Source organism: Chelonia mydas, chromosome 12, assembly GCF_015237465.2.
Source record: "Chelonia mydas isolate rCheMyd1 chromosome 12, rCheMyd1.pri.v2, whole genome shotgun sequence".
Lineage (NCBI taxonomy): Eukaryota > Metazoa > Chordata > Testudines > Cheloniidae > Chelonia > Chelonia mydas.
The window spans coordinates 39823912-39844052 of record NC_051252.2 but is presented as its reverse complement, the minus strand read 5'-3'; the positions used below and the strand labels follow the sequence as shown (position 1 = coordinate 39844052).

Genomic DNA, 20141 nt, shown 5'->3' with positions numbered 1-20141 from the left:
CATAACCAGGTTTACATAGATGGCATTAGTGTAACAGCAGATCCAATATTAAGATAGAAATTTGGTTACGGGCCTACTTGAGAGTAGTGCAGCCCCATCAGCCTGGAGCTTGCTAACTTCCTGCCTGAGGCTGGGCCTTGGCTGCTGATCCTTCAGAGCAGGAGCACTATTTTTAACTCAAGCATATGTAATCACCAGTGATCCCAGACTCCTGAGGACACCTATTGAGAGAAGGGAAATACAAAAAACTCCTTCCAGCCCTTGGGCACTAAGCGTTCAGGCCCAGTGCACTGTGACTGCAGGGGTCAGGGAAGGTGGTTCAGGAAGCAAGAACCACACTAACTTGACACTCCATTCTTATTCATGAAAATGAAGGGAATTGTGAATTAGAGCAGTTCCAAGGTTTCAGGGGGAGGCAGGATATAGGCATTTTTGCTTTAGAAATCAAGTGGCCAGAGTACTAGGAAAAACTCAGTTAAAGAAGTCATCTATCAAGACTAAGCTACATTTCCCCCCCTGTGTTCTAGCCCTGTCGACTGCTCAAACAGCAGTAGATACAAGTTTTATTCGCACAGTCAGGTGTTTTTGCACATCAGACCTCTACTAAATATTATATGCAACAAACAGCAATAACCCATGCAATGTAAGTTACTAGGATTTGGGAATACTATTTTATAAGACTGGTATCATGTTTAATAGGTGGTTTCTCAAGTGCTTCAGGATGAAGTGATCACAAACAAATGATAAGTATGGGGGGGTATTACTTAGAATGTATCAGGACTGCCTACTCCAGAATTACAAGCACCGCAGGGTTTGAATGTTAACATGATTGCTGTGTAAGACCAAAAAAGCTGGGAAAAGCAACAACTGCCCTTGTATAACTGGAGGCTTGTTTTAGGTATCCTTCCTGTTGATCAGATGTATAAATAGTACCAAAGGGCGGTAGCATACAGTATGGGGAGCGGGGGCTGCTTTCCACTGTAGATGGAACAACCTACTCTACAAAGCAATTCTTTGCAACTGTGGTTTCCTGCTGAAGCGTGTGAGTGGGCAGAGACCTGCTCTGATTCACTATTTAGTATAAATGTTCTCACCACACATGAGCTTTTGCAGATGAATTGAAAGGTCATCTAATTTCACTGGAGCTGCCGAAATCTGCGGAGCTGCTATTCTGTAATTTACCTGCTGAATGAGTTCTGATGGAGAGCTCTTGCCTCCTCCTCTGGACAGACGATGCTGTAACTCAGTCCAAGGGCTGGCCTTTGGTACACCGATGCCAACAGGGCTGCACGATAATCGCAGGTGCTGGAAGGCCAGATGGACTGTTAAAAGGTGACATGCCACACTGAGTTCCAGCGGGAGGGGAATTAAAGTAGCCACAACAAGAGCCTCTGAAAAAGGAGATGAATGGAAATGCCAGCCCAGCGGAGTGGGGATGGCAGCAGTCACATAAATGCAGTCTGGCTAAGTATTATTCCCTTGGGGGAGAAGGGGGCAGTCATGGAGCCCTAAAGATGATGTCCTGTTTGTAACCAGGCTTGGGCTCTGTCTCCCTTCATGGATCAGCAGGGAAACTCAAGCTTACAGTGATCAAGGTTTTGCAAGCCTGAGCATATCTCTATTCATCACATTTTGTGAATTAACCTCCTTTCCTTCTGACACCTACCAAGCTGTAACAAGCTGACAGCCCAGAGGGAGCCACCCACGCAGTCCTTTACTTTGCCTCTCACAAGCCTGTTGCTTTGGCCAGAAAATCCAAATTCAGTTTTGCAGCATCTTAGAATCATGGAAGCGCAGGGCTAGAAGGGGACATTGAGTGGTCATCTAGTCTAGCCCTCTGCGTCAAGACAGCGCCAAGTACATCTCAGGAGAGAACAACTCAATCTCTCTTCTCCTCTCTTTCATTAGCAGTATCCTAAAAGCTAAGGGAACAGTGCCCCCTGCTGGCACCGTGTTAGAGCAGAGCAAACCAGGGTGCTGTTTGATGATATACAAAGGCTGAGTGGTCATCTTCCTGCTTGTTTCTACACCACAGAGTTCAAAATATCACCCTTAAAGGCTAGGAAAATGCATAACAGCAGTTCTCAGACTGGTCAGCAAAGTGCTGGCTGCTCCCATGGGGCTGGCTCTCCAGCCCAGCTGTTAAGTCATATTAAGAGAGACAACCAACATCCCTTAACACTTCCCTGATACTTCTCTTCCATGTAAACATCAGCTGGAGTTGGCACAGGAAGGTTATGGGATGGGAAGTGGGGCTAAATGATGGCAAATGGGGGGGGGGGAGGGGGAGTGGTAAATGGAAGGGAGGCATTCACAGCACAATTTAAGGCACAACCCACACTACGAAAAGAGCCTGAGAACTTTTGGGGTAGAACAGGGGTGTCCAACATGGGGTTCAAGTGGCTCATAATCACTTACTGAGCCAGATACACATCAGATTAGTGTCCAGGTTCTGGGACAAGATGGAAGTCTGTCTATGCTCCTGGAACAGAAGCTACGAGCAGACTGTCCTTTTGAAATGTAGTTAGTAACATTTCAGGCCAGCTCTGCCTCATGCAATGCCCACTGTGGAGAGGACTGGGTCATTTACCACCAGCCAAGGTGCACCTGGCCATGCTGAACTATGTAGGTGCTGGGGCATGCAGAGGAAGGGAGAGGTAAAGTGGGCTTGGAAGAGGAGGTGGGGTGAGAGGCCTGGAGGGGACAAGGAGCTGCCTGCAGCTGCCTTTGCGGTGGTACATGTGAGTGCAGGCAGCAGCAGACAGGTAGCTACAGCATGTACACAACAGCAACAAGTCACTACCTGTATGTGCAGCCCTAACATCTACTCCGGGCCCCCCTCACAGGCCGGGAACGGTTAGCCCAGAGCCACTTAGACAAGCCAGCAGCAGCCAGTCAGTGTCCTTGAGTTACGATTTAACTGCCTGCAGCTCCATCTAGGCCCAGATTTGTACACTTGCCCATAAATAAGCTGCCAACTGGGCTATGTGCACGTGCAAGTTCCACATTCTAAGATGGGTCCCTGCCCAGGTACGCCGCAGTGACTTTCATCATGGCACTCGCAGTGAACTGGACACAAACCAAACCCAAATCAAGCGCCTGCGTTCCACAGAAGAGCCACAGTCACTTGCACATTTCAACCCACGCCCCAGGTACAGGCACCTACTGAAAACAGGTCGCCAGCTAAAAGAACTCCGGCCTGGTCTGCTTCCAATCCCACGGATCTCCTCCCGCCAGAGCTCCCTACAAAGGGAGAACTGAGTGTGAAATTTGGTTGGATGCAGGGTTTTTGGCACCAGCCGAAGTGGCTATATTTGTTGGTATGAATTTGGGCAAGAACTGACTACATCTGGCAGAAGCCACCGCAGCTTCCCTACCCCGCCCTGCATAGCAAGCGGCCCAGCAGCAAGACAGGAGTGGATGGGAAGGTCCAACACGTGCTGAGGTGTCACCAGAATGGATTCTAGCATCTCATTTCGGCTGGAGGTCTTTTGGGACAGGGATCGCATTACCCCCTACATCTGCGCAGAGCCTGGCTCGACAGGCTGCCAGTCCCAAGAGCGACCAGTGGGTGCTGCTGAACATTACACAGCAGTAATGGAGGGTGAGAAGAGTTCCTTTCCAGTCTCAGTTCTGGGATCAGACTGAGACCCACCAGTGCCCACCAACCAGCCCTGCTGCTGGTTGTCAGTGCCGCAGGAAGAGTGCCACCACCTAGAGCAACACAGCCAATGCCGACCGCGAGCCCGGGGTCTGCGATTACCAAAAAGGGGGAGAAATTGCTGGAACCCTCCAGGAAGTGGGGCCTGGGGTCAGGTCCAGCCTCTGCTGGGTGGGAGGGGGATGAGAGAAGCCCCAGGGGCCCATGCCTCCAGCACACATCCCTTCTTTGGAACCTGACCTTAGAGCCATCTCGGTTGCTAGGAAAGCAGGGAGCCCATCTGGTCAGAGGAGATTCGACAGCACAGCCCTACAGAACAGCTGGGATTTATTATTACGAGTGTCCTCAGGGAAGCAAAAGTACAAAGAGTCTCCATGGGCAGAGCACCCAGCTTCGCTCTTAGGTGCCAAACTTCTTCTGTTGGACGGGTGGGGGCAGCTGTATCTTGATGTCCATCAGGGGCCGCTCCACCACCACCAGGGAGCCCTCCTCCAGCAGGTCCACAAACAACAGGGGCTGCAGGGCAGGAAGAGGGAGACAAGACTAAAGCTCTTCTGGGAACAGCATAAGCAGCTCTGACGAGTGCATCCCGGAGCCTCTGCAGTAACATGAATCAACTCTCCAGCAGCCCTGCCAGACCAGTTCCTAGCCACAGAGTTCAGGAACAGCGCGCTCCTCTGCAGCCGTCGGCCTAAGAGCCTCTGAAACCCTGCAGTTCCCTACACCAGGCAGCCCCATAACCTCAAATCAAGTCCTCTCAACCTACTGCTGTGTAAGGTCAAAGGGATGGGCACATATTGCTCCGTAGCGACCAGCCTCCAGCAAGGCAGCTCTGGCTTGGCTCAAGAGGTCTGTGCGATGAGCAGGCAGAAGGGATGCTGCTTCATAGAAATGCACCCCCAGCAGCTGGTAAGCAAGCCTGGGAGATCACAGAGGTCTGTACTGCTGGGGAGGAGCTGAAAGAAGAGGAATACCCCTCCCATACCCCTCCCAAGCATGAGAGATTTCAGGCCACAAACACCTGGGCACAAGAGCGGTCTCAGGCCCTCTCAGCAGGAGGCATCCAGGCAGGCAGAAGAATTGGTCTGGATAAGCTGCAGCAGAGGGGAGGGACTGCTGCTGGGGGGAGTTAAGCCACAACCTTGTCAGAACATCTAACAGAAGCAGCTCCAACACAGTACCAGACCCTGGGGAAGTTGAGCATCTGCCACAACTGCCCAAGACCCTGCAGAAGGGAGGGAGAGTTACACACAACTCCCATGGCTGGGGGGGGGGGGGGGGACGACGGACACGACACTGTCCCATCAGCATCACGGCCCCTGTGAGAACTGACTGACCCTGGGGGAGTTCAGGAACTAGACAGGCCCAGTACTCCTCCAACAACAGATCTCACACCTCCCTCCACAGACTGACAGGGAACAGGTGTATCCAGCCTGCTCCAACCTCCATGTGTCAGCCAGCTGCAGCAGCCCTGATGTCTACCCCAAAACCCATGGGGATCAAGTTCAGCTCTCTGGCACCACCCTGCTGTTTCCCGAGCCATCCAGCTAGCAGGGTACCCAGGGGCTGATCTTGCTAGCCTGGAATCTCAGCTCTGGCATTAGTCCCCCGGGGAGTAAACATCCCACTAGGGAAGAGGTGCAGCGCAGTGCCTCCCAGCACATATGCATGAGCTTCAGTACAAGGAAAAGCTCTCCTGGCTCCCGTACCAGGCTGCAGGGATGAGCTGTGGGCCCAGCAGGCAGCCGTCCATCCCTCGCCACAGGTGGCCCTCACATTCGCACACTCACCTGGTACTTTTTGCAGATCTTGAAGGCGTGAGCATAGCCCCGCCTGGCCTTCTCCGAGAGTTGCTTCAAGGTAGTCTGATTCATCAGGGGGGTTGCATCGTCGGGGAGAGGCTGGGGAGAAAGCCCACACTGTGTGTCTCAGCCTTCCAGGGATTCCACAGAGCCCCCCACCCCTTCGTTTGGTCCATTCCTCCCGCTGCTCCCACCCAACAAAGATCCTCGGGGGGGGGGGGGGGGGGAAATTGCTTTGGTGGGACAGGCCGAGCACACGGACACAGCCACTCTATCAAGATCAAAGCCCCTCGGGGAGCCGTTCATCGGCACAGGCTATGCTAAAGGGAGGCCGCTAACGGGGAGCGCTCCCCATCCTGCGCATGACAGGACAAGCCCCTGTATTGTGCAGGTGCACACTCAGCGCACCACTCCTCAACCTGCTGCCACCCCTCCCAAACCAACTGGCACACTAATGTCCCATGTGACAGCCCCATGCCTGCCAGGGCACGACCTGCCACCCTAAGGCCGAGCACCATCAGCAGCTACAAGAGCCGCTTCAGAAGGTATCAGGAAAGCACACGTGGGGACGCACGCCACATACGCCTCTGCACCCCACCCTGCCGCACTCCCCTTCCTTGACAGCCAGGATGTCCCAGTCGCCATGACAGACTTGGCCATTGCTAACAAAGCAGCTTGTGCAAGTCACAAGAGCTGCCGTGCAGCTGTACACCCACAGGAATGCCCATCCCCTTGCGCTCCAGGGAACGTCCCTTGATCAGACATCCAGTGGGGCAAGGCCCTAACTGGCAGAACTGCTTTCCCTGCTCTCTCCACCTTGTACCACAAGCTGCTTCCCAGAAGTGACCCAGGGCCAGGGCTCACCAGTGACTTGTCGAGGACGCAGAACATGTGTGTGTCATGGAGGAGGATGTGCGCTGGTTGCTTGGGGTTAAAAGTGATATGGGTGATGGGCGTGTCCCGCTCCAGCCAACCCTTATGCAGCCCGTGCTGCTGCACCTTCCTGCTCCACGTGGTGTATTCTCTGTCGGGGATGCTGAACTCAAACACCTGCAGAGCACAAGGGCAGGGCAGGGAGAAGCAGGATTACAGCCACAGAGACAGACGGACATACCCCTGGCCAAGGCTCTCCTCCGCCCTGCCCCTGAGCCCAGATGAGCAGTCAGCACCAACCTCAGTGTAAAAGTACAGGAACCGCGGGCTGCTCCACCTCCCCACAGCCCGGGCTGACCTGACCCAGCATCCCCTGCAGGACCGAGGTGACTGGTGCCCTGTCCCGGCTAGTCCAGCCCCAAACCGCTCTGCTGGCAGTGAGAAGGATGGTGCCCACAATGGGAAGAGTTCCCTGTCACAGGGTTGACATCAGACATTGCCAACTTCACATCCAGGCTGCGGCTGGTAAATACCAACGTCCCTAAACCGGGACTCCAGCGACTGCAACGGCAACCCACAAACCAGTCTAATGGGTGCATTCATTCCTGACAGCCTGGACGCATGGGATGAACTCTGATGGCAGGCACGGCGCCCACCTTCCTGACCCCAGGGCCATGGGGGGATGGAGTCCGTATTACCCAAGCACGGGCAGTTAACAGGAAGCAAAGCGGCAGGCGAGAGTGGGAAGCCTGTGCAGGAGACGAGACCCAGCGGAAAGCTCCTACCTGCTGGTCCGAGTGGGTGATGACGAGGTTATTGGTCACGGGGTGAATGGCCAGGGCAGTCACTGCGCAGTTGTACGCGGGCACTGTGCAGTGGGGCTGAGAAGAGAAAACAGGGTGAGATACGAACATCCGTGGGACTGAAAGGCCAGGCTCGCTGTGTCTGATCAGTCCGAGCTGCAATGCGCACAGGATCGCAGCAGAGACTCCCAGGATTCGGCCCTCTAGAAGGGAGCAATGCAGCTAGAGCAGTGGTTTTCAAACAATGGAAGGCACTGGGTCGCGGCAGCTCTGGTCAGCACCGCCGACCGGGCCATTGAAAGTCCCATCAGTGGTGCTGCCCAGCTAAGGCAGGCTAGTTTCTAACTGTTCTGACATCGCACTGCGCCCCAGAAGCGGCCAGCAGCACAGGTGCGGCTCCTATGTGGGGCGGGCACAGGACTCTGTGCACTGCCCCCGTCCCGAGCACCAGCCAATGGGACCTGGGGGGGTGGGGTGTGCCTGCAAGAGAGAGCTGCACAGAGCCGCTTGTGCACCGCTGCCTAGGAGCTGGACCTAGTGCTGGCCACTTCCAGGGCACAGCGCGGTCCATGGTGCCAGGACGGCTGGGAAGCCTGCCTTAGCACCCCTGCTGCACCGCTGACAGGGAGCCGCCGGAGGTAAGCATGCGCCCCACGACCCCCCCCCCCGTCAAATCCAGAGCCCCCTCCTGCACCCCAAACCCCTCATCCCCGGCCCCACCCCAGAGCCTGCACCCCCAGCCCAGAGTCCTGACCCCCTCCTGCACCCCAAACCCCTCATCCCCAGCTCCGTTGCGACACAGACTTCAACAATTTTCTTCAACTGGGTTGCCATTAAAAAATTTTGAAAACCACTGAGCTAAAGCACCCCAAAGGAGCCCATGCACCAAGCCGGCTGGTCTCCCGGCTACGGCTGACCCCCGTAGGCGATGAACCACATTCAGGTTCACCCTCCCACCACAGGAGGCACCCGTCCCACAGCTCTCAGCAGCCGCTGCCCTCACCTTGAACTGTCTGAGGCTGTAGATGTTGATTTCCCAGTCGCCACCAGCAGCAGCCAGCCAGTCCCCGTCCGCGCTCGCTGCCAGCAGGTACACAGCCTCGGCGCTCCCTGCAGGAGAGTCAGAGCGGCCGCACTGCTCAGCACTGTTTCCTCTCCAGCGCCCATGGAGGTGCAGGGCACTTGAAGGCACCCCAAATCCAACCCCCGTCCAAAGCCATAGGGGATCGCTGCCCCCCACCAGGCTCTTCTGCAGAGGTCACATCAGGGCCCCAGGCTGCACTGGAGGCAGATTGGGGGGCAAACCTGGCAGAGTCCGAGGGAGTGTGGACGAGACACGCTCCATTTCAGGGGCAAGGGGCTCCAGGGCACTCTGGGCATCTCAAATGGGGGGTAGGAGTTCATAGGCTCCCTCGGGGGGAAAAATGCCCCCCACCAGCAGAGCCCCAGGGAAGGCAGTGGGGCTGGAAGGGCTCTGCCCAGGGCTAGCCTCCCCTACTGCCGCAGGCACAGGTTTGGGGAGGGCTGGGGATCCTTTGAAATTTGCTCCAACCTGCAGCCACCCAGGAGCTGCAGGGAGCGCCTACCTGAGTTTGGGCGGAGTGTCTGCAGATGCCCGCAGCTCCCTGGCTCCAGGAGCTTGAGGACATGAACGGCACCCTGATCAGAGGCCACGAACAGACTGGTGGAGTCGGCAGAGCACAGGAGCTGGTGGGCGGAGCTCAGCAGCTTGGGCACCTTGGAGACCTTGGAGAGGGCAGGAGAGCAGAGTCAGCGCTCACCTCCTAGATGCAGATGGCAAGGTCACGCCCATTGCTCAGGGCTCCCTGGCCCTCCAGCTCACTACAAGGGGGCACTGGACTGAGGTCCTTCCCTTCCCATCGCTGTCTCCCCTCCCCCATTCCATCACACACCTCGCAACCCCACAGAACCCACTCTAATGCCACCCCATCATTGGGACACGAGCGACGGTCAGTCAGGGCAGAACGGATCAGAGAGGAACAAGCCCCCACACCCAGGCTTAGCCCTCGACAGCAGGGCCTATACTCACCCGCTTGACGCTGACGCTGCCGTTCTCCCAGTGCACTCTGTGCAGATGAAGCTTGGAGGCCGTGGAATATGCGATCCAGCTGCCGCACAGCGAGATGCAGCTGCAGCAGATGTGCTCGGGGCCCTGGGAACCACACAGAGTGCCGAGGCTGGGTTGGCCAGACCAGCAGGCCACCCTCTGTTTTAGCCCTCATTTTACCTGCACCCCCCGCGCAGATGGGCACCCTCATTTAACAGTTGAGAATGGCTGCCAGCAGAACTGCACTGCGGAGGTCAGAGGGACTCTCCCCACGGGAAGGAGTCCCATAGCAGCCATGCTTTCCCGCACACATCCTGGGGAGCGTGGGGTGCGTCTGCCTTTCACTGTGGGTCTGTCACATGCTGGGTCCCTCTGGGACCAGGACTCACAGTAACCAGACAAATCAGCTGCAGCTTGTCCCACCAAGAGGGAGTAGGCAGGGCCGTCCAGGGAGCGAGAACTGCCAGTGGGATGGCAGGGGCCTGCCTTCCCCATCACACGGGTCTCCCCTTGCTGTCAGAGCCGGATGCGCTGTGCAGAGCGTTCCAGCCCCCAACCTGCCCCCTGCGGCTGAGTCATGGGCACAGCAGGAAGCTCGTTTCCGCACCTCAGTGCGGACAGCCCCCAGCGAGCCTGCAGCAGCCGGGAAAGCCCCCTCTGCGCCCTCTCGCTCCCGCACCCAGTGGGGCTCGACAGCAGACGTGGCCATGAGGGAGCGCAGTGCAGCGGGAGGCAGCGGGGCTCCGAGAGAACAGGCCGGTAGCGCAGGGCTCCTGCCTCACAGCATCCGCCAGCGCCTTGGGCCAGGGAGACCACAGGGCGGGCAAGGCTCACTCAGGGGCCAAGCCGCACTCTTATTTTCTCCGACTCTCCTGTAACTCTCACGCTACCCTGGGCGCCCCTGCACACAGGGATCTGGCCAGGCAGGCACAGCACATGTGAAAACTTATAGCTGGGGACAGCGGGGGCCTAGGCCAGGCCCAGCCACCAGGGCAACAGAGAGGTGGCACCCCTCTGAGAGGCTGCTCAGCCTTACCTTGCTCTTCAGCTGCAGCAAGTGCTCCGGGGCACGGGAAACTGGCAGGATGTCGCCATCCTTCCCTGGGAGAAGAATCAAGAGCACTTAGTGCAGACAATGTTCCAGGAGCTCGGGTAACCCCTGACCCCCCCCACGGCACAGACGGGGAGAGATTGCTGATGATCCGTCCTGGCCTGAACCCAGCACTCCCAGCTCCTCCCACAAGATGCCGGGAACGGATTCCGTAGCAGGAGCGGGGAGCTTCGCCCAGAGAGGTGTCCACCCCATGGCTCAGCTCTCCCACACTGAACTCCACTGAAGCATTCCCAGCACTTGTGCCAACCCCCGTGACACAAGCCAGCACGCCAGGGATTCGGTGTGTCGAGTGACATTGAGTACAGTGGTTTTACATGGGCAGCACATGATTGCTGCTTGGCCATGTGCAGGCAAGAGAGGGGAGTGGCACCAGCCTCCCCGCCTGTGCCCCGAGTGGGGAATGCTTCCGAGTGTCACTTGTCAGGATGCTACCCAGGCCCCTGCACGTGGCTGAAACAGCCGATTCACAGGCAAGAGGTTACGCTGGAGCCAATCCATTCAGGCCCCTCCCAGGCTCTGGGAGTCCCAGCGGGGCCAAGGCAGGGGCTCTTTGACCCTCCAATCACAAAACTACATCTCAACTTCCATGACCAGGAGCATTTTCTTTCTGGAACCCTTTTCAGGCTGGACTCATCTGCTGGAGACTGACATACTCGAGACACAGACAGCGGTGGGCACTTCCTGCGGGCCATGCTGGCATGGCACAGCCATCGTTGCCCTCTCTGCTAAGGCTGCCAAGAGGGGGCCGGTTAGATACCGCAGGGGTGGAGGGGGTTGGTGGCATGGACCTTTGTCCCCTAGGAATTGCACTGGACTCGTTTCATGGATTTTCTAGAAATTCCCTTTTGGGCACTTCACTCTGCCAGATCCCAAGGACAGATTCGGTTTTCAATCAGCACTTGGGAGCCCTCATGTGATCTTACCTGCAGAATTGGTGGCTCCGAGTCTCCAGAGCTCCAGGTGTTGGGGGAACTGGAAGAGGAGGAGCCCAGCCTTCTTAGCGCACGAGACAAGGCGTCGCTGCAACCAACCAACAGTCAGACGGTTATGAGGCCCCTGGGTAACGGGGCAGGGCGAGGCAAGCCAGGCCGGACGGTTAGAGAGACCAGCATGCACAGCTCCTATTTGTGGGTTCAGAACCCCCTGCAGCGATGGGAACCCAGATGCCACAGGATCAGTGCATGGCACGTGGGAAGCCGGCCAGACTGTCACTCAGCACATTCTGATGCCCATTCTCCCCAGCAGCTCAGCAAGAGGCACGGGCCGCCCCCTGCTATGGGACTCCCCAGCCAGCACACGGTGACCCCACTGGAACCAGAAAGGAGTATGAGTGACACAGGCCCGCATTTCTGGGGACCCCAAAGCAAACGGGAGTCGGTGGCTCCAGCAAGGGGACCTGGTGAACGGGGCTACCAAGGCAGAGCTCACAAGGCGTGGCACTTACGTGGGGGAAGGTGAATTTCCGGAGGGCAGCATCATAGCCCTTTCCATGCATCTTCTCCATGAGCGGGCGGATCACCAGCTGGGCATCCAGGCCTGAAAGAGGAGGAGACACCCAGGTGGCTAAACTGTGCTGAGCCAAGCCCAGGAGAGATCAGAGCCCCCCTTCTAGGCTGGTGCAGCTTCCTCGGCCCGTACCTCCAGAGATAAGTGCTGTCGCGCTATGTGCCACGGCCCGCACATCATGGGTGTGATGCTGGAAAGGCTTTGTCCGCACCCACTTGCTCTCAGCACTGCCCCACTTCACTGGCAACAGCTGGAACTGGTACACTGCCCCCTCCGAGGTGCCCACCACGATGCTGTCCTCCTCCTGGGGAAGAAACCAAACAGCCATCACTCGCCGTGCCCACAGCGAAGGGTGGGGATGTGAACCCCCATCTCACTAGGTACTGGACAGAGCCCAACAGCTCCTTCCACGCTGGCCCAAGAGGGTGGGAGATGGGTGAGCTCTCAGCCGCCATCAGCCAGGGCGACATCCACCCCAGCAGCCTGCAGTGCCCTTTAACCAGGTGGGGATGGCTCCTGGCCAAGCCGCTCTGGGTCAGCCAGTGTCACAGAGGATGCTGCAGATAAGGGGTGAGATCCCAGATTGCTAGCGTCCCTGCGCAGAGCCCACATAGTCACCACCCCTCTGCCCAGCCCACGCACAGGGCCACCCAGGAGCCGCCAGACCCCTCCTACCTCTGACACAGCGAGACACAGAACAGCCGAGCTGCTAACCGGGTGGGTCTCCAGGAGGGTTCCTTTCTCTGAGTCCCAGAACTGCACCTTCCCCACTGAATCAGAGCTGACGATGGTGCCGTTGGACAGGAACGCCACACTCCACACGATGCACTCGCGGCTGTAAAGCCCCTGCAGGCGCCGGTCCACCAGGATCCGCTGGATGGCATGGCCTGTGAAAAAGACAACCCCGGATAGCAGAGGTGAGGGGGGATGGGGGGCTTACAGCTCAGGGTGGGGGCAGGGTGCATGAGCTGAGCCCCTCGCTAACATGACAGATATGCCAGGCCCTGAGCCACTCTCCTCCATGGCTCAGAAGCCCCATTCAGCTGCATCAGAAGTGCCCGGTATGTGGACCAGCAACCCCACCTGGCCTGGAGTCCGCAGGGCACAGCTGGCTCCGTCTGCTGCTGTTGGACTCTGCTGGGGGAAGGGAGTCAGCAGCAAGGCCGCAGGAGTTGGAGGGTGAGCACATGGCCCACATGGACAGCAGGTGCTCATGGGACACCCCACCAGCACATCCAGCACTCAGGGGCACCTGGACGCTAACACTCCCCACTTATACCTCTGCTGGGCGCTCCTACTCACCTGATTTGACATCAAAGACTCGGAGAAGGTCAATGGAGCCAACAGCAATGCGGGTCCCGGAGGGATGCCAGGAGAGGGACATGACACGCCCTAGAGAATGATACAGCAGGGAAGGAGACCTCACATGAGCCAACCCAGACCAATGCCCCTCACCCCCAACCTTCACTGCAAGCCTGCGCTCAGCGATTGCCTTGCAGTCTCATGACTCGGAGTGCCGCACAAATAGAAGGCACTGTGCCTTCCCAATGGGGGTGAGTGTACAGGGCTGAGACAACCTAAGCTAGAAGACAGTTCAGAAGCAGGGCCAGATAGACCCAAGGAAGGCTGGCATGTTTCTCTCAGAGAGGTGCGCACCAGCCTCCCCTTCACCACACCCACATCCTGGACTCCTGAGTGACCACACTGTCCCTTCTAACTGCCCTCTGCTCACAAGGCCCCATCCATGGCCACCTGACTGGGGAAAGAGGGCAGGCTGCGACTCCTGCTGCTCAGTGTGGGGCTTCTGGAGGGCTCCCCTGGTGGCAGTGGGTCCCACCTGGAGCAGATTCAACTCATCTAAGGTGCTTCTTTGGAATGCAGAAACACAAGTCCCACGGCTGACCCAGGGCGGGCGGGACAGGCTTCAGAGACAGCTGTGGAGGACCAGGCTTGGGGCATTTAAAGGGAGCAGGAAGTAGATTCTGTAGCCTCCCTTCCACCACTCCCCCCAACCAAAGCTCTCCCCATCAGCCTCTGCCCTGCTCTGTCCCCGTCAAATCTACCTTTCTGCCGGTCCAGGCTCCTCTCAAACTGGATTTTATCAGGCAAGACTTGGAAAAGCTTCACTGACCCGTCCTCACAGCCAACCTATGGAGGGCAGGCAAGCGAGGAGACAACACGAGAGAGATGATTAACACCCTTATTTGGCTCACGTGCCACCTGTCTGCTGCCAAGGGCAGGCAGTGACAGGCTCCCCAGTTGCCTGAACATGGAAGCTCAGAAGCAAATTCAGTTCCAGCTCCCAGCACAATAGAGTGCTTGGCACAGCGACCCAGTAAGGCCAGGACTGCTCCGTACTGCCAGCCCAGCCTGCCCCACTGTCTGGTGAGGAGTATTGCTTAGCGCACCAAACTCCTTTACCTCCATCTCCACAAGGAGAAGAGCTAGGGCTTTACCACAACTCTGCTCCCTGCTTGTCAGAGGTTTACGTTCAGCCCCTTCTGCGTTCTGGAAGAGCCCGGGGCTGGGCAGCCCGGACTCTGCACTGAAGTAGTTCTGAGAGCAAACTGCCCTTGGGCCTCCTGGGCACATCTCACCACAACTCAACTATGATGCCCCCCCACCACTGATGCACTGCTAACAGCCCATCAGCTACCAGCAGTGGGGGGGGGAAGGGAGCCCCACAATCCCTACCCCACACTGGGGTCTGTGGTAGTGGGAAGGGGCTCTGCACACCCACCCATGATAGGGGGAAGAAGATTCTGCAGTCCCTGCTCCATCACCCCCCCCCCACCAATGTGTATGATTCTCCCCCTCCCCTAATCTCAGTACTGTCTGCGGCTTGCACCAAGCAGTCCCATTGCCTGGCACAGACCCAGTCCATCACGCCTCGTGCTGCTGGACAGGAGCGTAGCCACTGAAGACAATCCGAGTACGCACATGGGTTTCAGAACACCAGGGAGCTGGCTAGTTGGGAGCAGCAGCAACGGAGGTAGACCTCATCCGCTCCATAGGCCAGCAGCCCCAGAAGTGACATCCTGGCCCAGTGGCAGAGCCAAGCTACAGAGCTAGCAGGCTTCCCTGGGAGTTTTCAGGCAGAGGTACTCACTGCCAGCTCAGTGCCACTGGGATCAGCCGCCATGCTCCAGATGGGGCCCCCAAAGCCATCCAGGGAGTACTTGACTCGCAGCTTCTCTAAATCATACTCGCTGATGTCTCCACCCAGGCCTGCTCCGAAGAGCCGATCTCCGGCTGCCCAGCACAGCGCCTCTGTGGATCTCGTCTCATGGCCTGGGATACCCTGAAAAGATGCACAGATGAATCACACCATCCTGCTTCCCCTGGAGCCCACCCGGGCTCAGACAGCCCAGGTCTGAGCACCATATAAGGAAAAAGTCTCATTTTGTGTCCCCCACCCTCTGCTCCTATGGATTTCCCCTACCTCAATCCCCAATGGGAGGGCCAGGGCTGAGAACGCCCCCAGTCAGTGCCCGTCCACTGTTCCCTATACACTAGCTAGTAGAGGTTAATCACTCCCAGGCAGCCAGTACAGCTGCACCCTTCCCTATAGTGCTGTCTGCTGGGACGGCCCCAAGCTCCTCCCTCGCCCCTAACGCATGGCGAGATCAGCAAAGCCACTGGGCCCTGGGCCAGCACGTATCGTTGAATCGGCCGCGGCACAGCACCCTGAGCAGCTCCCAGGCCCTCCCTCGGGCACGTATCTGACTTCTCCATTACCCCAAGGGTTTTGCGGGGTCAGGAATGATCCATTCCCATCCCTCTATGAAGTCTCAGCCACTGGAGCGGGGTGCTTGGTTAGCTGAGGAGACCTGCGTTCCATAGCAAGCGAGATGCTGAAGCACAACCAAGCCAGTGACGCTAACCGCTGCTCGGCACTGTGCTACACACTTGGCAATGGTGACAGCTGCCTGCTCAGGCCCCCGGAGCCCAGGCTTCGTCTAGGGGCCAAGCAGGTGAAATCAGAGCAAGCAGTGAAATCCTAGAGCTGCTAGGGGCCGGCATCCTGCTTTGGGGAGGTGTAGGGGGGCCGCAGCCCAGGCCCCTCTCCCAGACCCATGCACGCACCAGTGCGCGCCCAGGCCCCCGATTCTCTCCCCAAGGTACCGGGCTGGAGTCGGGCCGGGATGACAGCTCTGGGTAGGGGCTGCCCGATACTTTCCAGCAGCAGCTGCCCATGGATTTACCGGAGGCTCCGGGTGGCCCGTTACCTTTTCCTGGAAGTAGTTCGCAGCGAAGTTGTAGACCTCGAGGGCGCCGTTCGTGCGGGCCAGGGCGAGGCGGGCGGAGCGGGTGCTGTGGGCCACGCAGCGGATCCCCGCGGGCACGTAGGCGAAGAACCGCACCCGGTGCACCTGGAACTCCCCCATCCCGCCCCTGCGAAGAGGTGGGCAGTGGGTCAGGGCAGGTCCCAGCTCCGGCTCCTCCTCCCCTTGTGACCCCCCCGTCCTGACCTGCCCCCCGTCGGTCCCCTCGCCCCGTCCTGACCCACCCCTGGTCTGCCCCCCCACTAGCCCCCCCCGTCCTGCCCGACCCGCCCCTCGTCTGCCCCCACCCGCTGGTCCCCGCCCCGTCCTGACCTGCCCCCCATCGGTCCCCTCGCCCCGTCCTGACCCACCCCTGGTCTGCCCCCCCGCTAGCTGACCTCCCGCCCCGCCCCTCGTCTGCCCCCCCGGCCTGCCCCCGACCCGGCTCTCGCCCCGCGCGGGAAGGAGAGGTTCCCCCGGCCTCGCTCCCGCCGCCCGCAGCCCCTCACCCGCGGCTCCGGCTCCGGCTCCGCGCCCCGCCTCCTCCAGCTCCTCCCCACGTGCGCGCCCCGGAACCGGAAGCGACGGGAAGGGTCCGGCCGAGCGGAAGTGCGCAGCGGCGGGAGGTTCGGTTGTTGCCGGGAGACCAGGCAGCCCCTGCACCCTCGCCAGGGCCTGCTGCGTCGACGGCCCCTCCTGCAGGTCGGGACGAGGGACCCTGGGGCGAGGGGTGATGGGGGAGGGGCGGGGGTGCAGGGGTGATGGGGGGAGCGGGTACTGAACGGGTGGGGGAAGGGCTGGGGGAGGGGCTCTGGGGAAGGATGAGGTGGGGAGAGGGGCTCTAGGGAGATGGGGAGGGAGGGGCTAGTGAAGGGGCTCTAGGGAAGGATAGGCGGGAAGGCCTGGGGGAGGGGCTCTGGGGAAATGATGGGAGGGGCTAGTGAAGGGGCTCTAGGGAAGGGCTGGGGGAGGGGCTCTGGGGAAGGGCTGGGGGAGGGGTTCTGGGGAAATGATGGGGGAGGGGCTAGTGAAGGGGCTCTGGGGAAGGATAGGCGGGAAGGATGAGGTGGGGAGAGGGGCTCTAGGGAGATGGGGGAGAGGGGCTAGGGAAGGGGCTCTGGGGAAATGGTGGGGGGGGCTAGTGAAGGGGCTCTGGGGAAGGATAGGACGGAAGGGCTGGGGAAGGGGCTCTGGGAAAGGATGAGGTGGAGACAGGGGCTCTGAGGAAAGATGGGGAAGGGCTAGGGGAGCTGGGGCAGGGGGCTGAGCGATGCTGCAGGAAGGAGAGCAGAGGCATGAGGGTACAGCTGGGTAGAACCTCACCGGGGTGTGGCATGAAGAGAATTTCTGCGCAGCCTATGGCCACCATTCCCAGACGGAGGTCTAAAGCTCTCCCTTATCCTGTGTCACACTGAGCCTGTGTACGCCTCAGGACTGTAGCCTGTAGAGCACCCAGCACACTGCTTGGACCCAATAACAATATTGATTGAGTTTTATGGGGCACATCCATTTTTTGTACTGTCCCCACAGGAAGTATCATTTCCCCACACAGCCTTAGTTTCATTGCAGAGACAGTTGGCTCCTGATTAGAATGCCTGTACTGGAGGATTAAATAGGAGGCGGGTCATGAGAGGGTTTGGGAGTCTGATATTTCATGAGCAATTGCAAACAGGGAGTGTTTCTATGCAGGAGTTTCACGTCTGGCTGTAGCAAATGCCAACAAGAGGCAGAGGAAAGGAGGATTATTAGTAACGGAACTCCCTTTCTTGGGAATAAGGATATTCTGTGAAAGTAAGTTACATTTTAGAAAGTAAAGATTTCCACTAATTGAGTCAAACAGCTACATGTTCCACCAAAGAGGTGGCTGTGTTGCAGTGGCCTGTGTTGTGATTCCACTGTGTAAAAATTAAAATTTGTAATACAGGCTGGAATGATTCAGGCTGGAAAGTACTATAAGATCTGTTTAATTTTTTAATAATCATTTTAAAATAGCCCTTTTTCTACACAACTCTGATGCAAGCACCCCTGGAATGTTCCATTCAATTTTGGACACCAAATTGTCAAAAAGATATTAACAAATTACAAGTAATTAGGTGGCTGGAGGGATTAATTTATGAGGAAAGAATGTAAGAACTAACTTCGCTATGTGACAATAAAGGTGAGGGACATAAATCTTCACGTAGCTAAACAGTGTAAACACCAAGGAGGGATAGAAATTGCATAGGAAAGTAAAGTGGATGTACATAGGAGGAATAGGATGAAATTAAGCAAGGGGGAATTTAGGTTGAATGTAAGGAAAGCGCTAATGACAGTGAGATGTATATGGCTGTGGAAGACTCTCAAGGAAGCGGCAGAAACCTCATCATTTGGGAAACTTTAAATTAGATCAGACAAAGCACGAGAAAACGTCCTGCCTGGAGTAGTTCTGCTACGGCTCTTTGGAGATGGACTCAGTTGGAGCAAAAGGAGCTTTTCCAGTTTTAATTTGCAGGAGTCTTTTATTGTTATGAGTTAACCTAATAAATAAATCTCCAAGAAATGATGAATTAGCCTCTGTAGAGATTAATACTTGGAAGTCTGAGATATTAGTGCAAATTTCTTTCCCCTGCAAACTCCCATGGACCTAGCTTTCACTGCTGAATAGTCTGGGGGAGTTCACATCACACACTTCAGGCTGCCTGAATTATTAAATTACAGATAATAAGATAATGTTTAATTCTAGCTTTACAGGGGAATTTTCACAGTCTGGGCTGGTTGGCAGTGGGACCTGGGCTGGTTGAGCTCTGCTTCTGGGGTGTTGGGATCCAGGGCCCACCATACTAACGATAATGAAGTAAAAGACAGGCATCAAACTATTTACAGCCAAGGGAACTACACAATCTTGCTGATCTAGAAGGTACTTGGAGATTGCCTTTTCTAAGCACTTTGGTGACATGACATCAACCATCCAAGCAAACTGGCTTTGAGACAGCGTGGTGTTATGTAAAAGAGAGGGCTGCTGGAGCCACGCGTTAGTCACTAGTCTGCCCTTGTGTTCAAATCCCGTCTGTTGTTGCCAATGAAAATGATCTTGGAACATCCTATCTGGTAGTCCAGCCTCTTCAGTTGTTTGTTACAATCAAACAAACATATTGTGGCTTGGAGTGTAACCTCAAGGGTCAGGTATGTGCCAGTCCCCTGCTAATGTTGCAGTCAGGTCATTAGGCCATGTTCTTGATGACTCTCCCTGCTCCTGGGAGGCTCCCTCTGGCTGTTTTGGGGAGCACAACATTCTGTTGGGCATAACACATCACCCATTGTAGCTGTAAAGGAACATTGTCTGAGTTTGCCAATAGGTGGCAGTAAAATACAAACTAATCGCTACTCAACCCATCAGGGCACCAAGGGAGCCTCTGTGTCAAAGGGTCTCTTGGGGACTGTGCCATAAGTGGTTCAAACAGTGAGACTCCTCCCCTCCCCAGGTCCAGCTGGGTGGTCACTTCTCATCTAATGAGACACTAGTGGCCTAGGAGGTTCAGACCAGGTGCCTGGTCCCTCAGTGCCATTTGCTGATGAATCTGTGTCTCCTTCGCTTTGCAGAGGAGAAGTGGAGCATGGTGCAGATTGTGATTTCCAGGTGAGTTTGGCATGACTCCTTCCTGTGCTAGTATGAGGAAGTGAGGAGTTGTCAGTTTCTTGTGTCTCACTGGGGTCTGAACACGCTTCAGCAAGGCGCTAGGTCAGTGTGTAAACCCAGGTATTGCGCAGAAACCAGAGAGCTAGTGGACCTGGCTTGCAGGCTTGCCACATTTTTCTGTAATGGAGCCTCTGTCTGGACATCCTCCTCCTGGCCCTTTGACCCTTAGGACATTGTAACCCCCAGCCCTTTGCTTTCAGTGATGGGGCTGATGGCCTGGCAGAGTGGGTGCTGATGGAGCTGCAGGGAGAGATTGAGGCTCGCTACAGCACCGGACTGGCTGGAAACCTCCTGGGAGACCTGCATTACACCAGAGAGGTGAGGGAGCTTTCCTTACAGGCTTGGGAGAGCAGCTGCAGGGAGTCCTCTGCCA

The 20141-nt window shown here is 57.0% G+C and overlaps 2 protein-coding genes across 6 annotated transcripts in view; one reads left to right on the top strand and one right to left on the bottom strand.

Moving 5' to 3' along the window:
* Window positions 1-3971: 3971 nt before the first annotated feature.
* On the bottom strand, window positions 3972-16712 carry UTP4 (UTP4 small subunit processome component). Of its 2 annotated transcripts, none has more exons than XM_043525952.1 (17): window positions 16602-16712; window positions 16057-16222; window positions 14937-15128; window positions 13891-13975; window positions 13130-13219; window positions 12503-12714; window positions 11960-12131; window positions 11766-11857; window positions 11245-11341; window positions 10244-10308; window positions 9190-9312; window positions 8726-8885; window positions 8143-8249; window positions 7122-7217; window positions 6328-6513; window positions 5452-5562; window positions 3972-4617 (listed from the first exon to the last, which is right to left on the bottom strand). In XM_043525952.1, the coding sequence occupies exons 2-17, from the start codon at window positions 16213-16215 to the stop codon at window positions 4504-4506; spliced, it is 2061 nt and encodes a 686-aa protein (XP_043381887.1). In that variant the 5' UTR covers window positions 16216-16222; window positions 16602-16712; the 3' UTR covers window positions 3972-4503. The 2 variants fall into 2 exon arrangements, with proteins under 2 accessions (XP_043381887.1, XP_037733408.1); XM_037877480.2 differs by having other exon boundaries at window positions 3972-4177; window positions 16602-16708.
* Window positions 16661-20141, top strand: part of CHTF8 (chromosome transmission fidelity factor 8) — a 3822-nt gene continuing 341 nt past the window's right edge. The window contains exons 1-5 of one of the 4 annotated variants that reach the window (XM_043525962.1): window positions 16661-16794; window positions 17782-17883; window positions 18815-18988; window positions 19672-19708; window positions 19969-20086. In XM_043525962.1, coding sequence (XP_043381897.1) covers window positions 19686-19708; window positions 19969-20086 — 141 coding nt within the window. In that variant the 5' untranslated portion in view covers window positions 16661-16794; window positions 17782-17883; window positions 18815-18988; window positions 19672-19685. Of the gene's footprint in view, window positions 16795-17781; window positions 17884-18814; window positions 18989-19553; window positions 19709-19968; window positions 20087-20141 lie in introns of all 4 variants that reach the window. The other 3 variants (XM_037877488.2, XM_037877489.2, XM_037877490.2) reach the window with 3 other exon arrangements.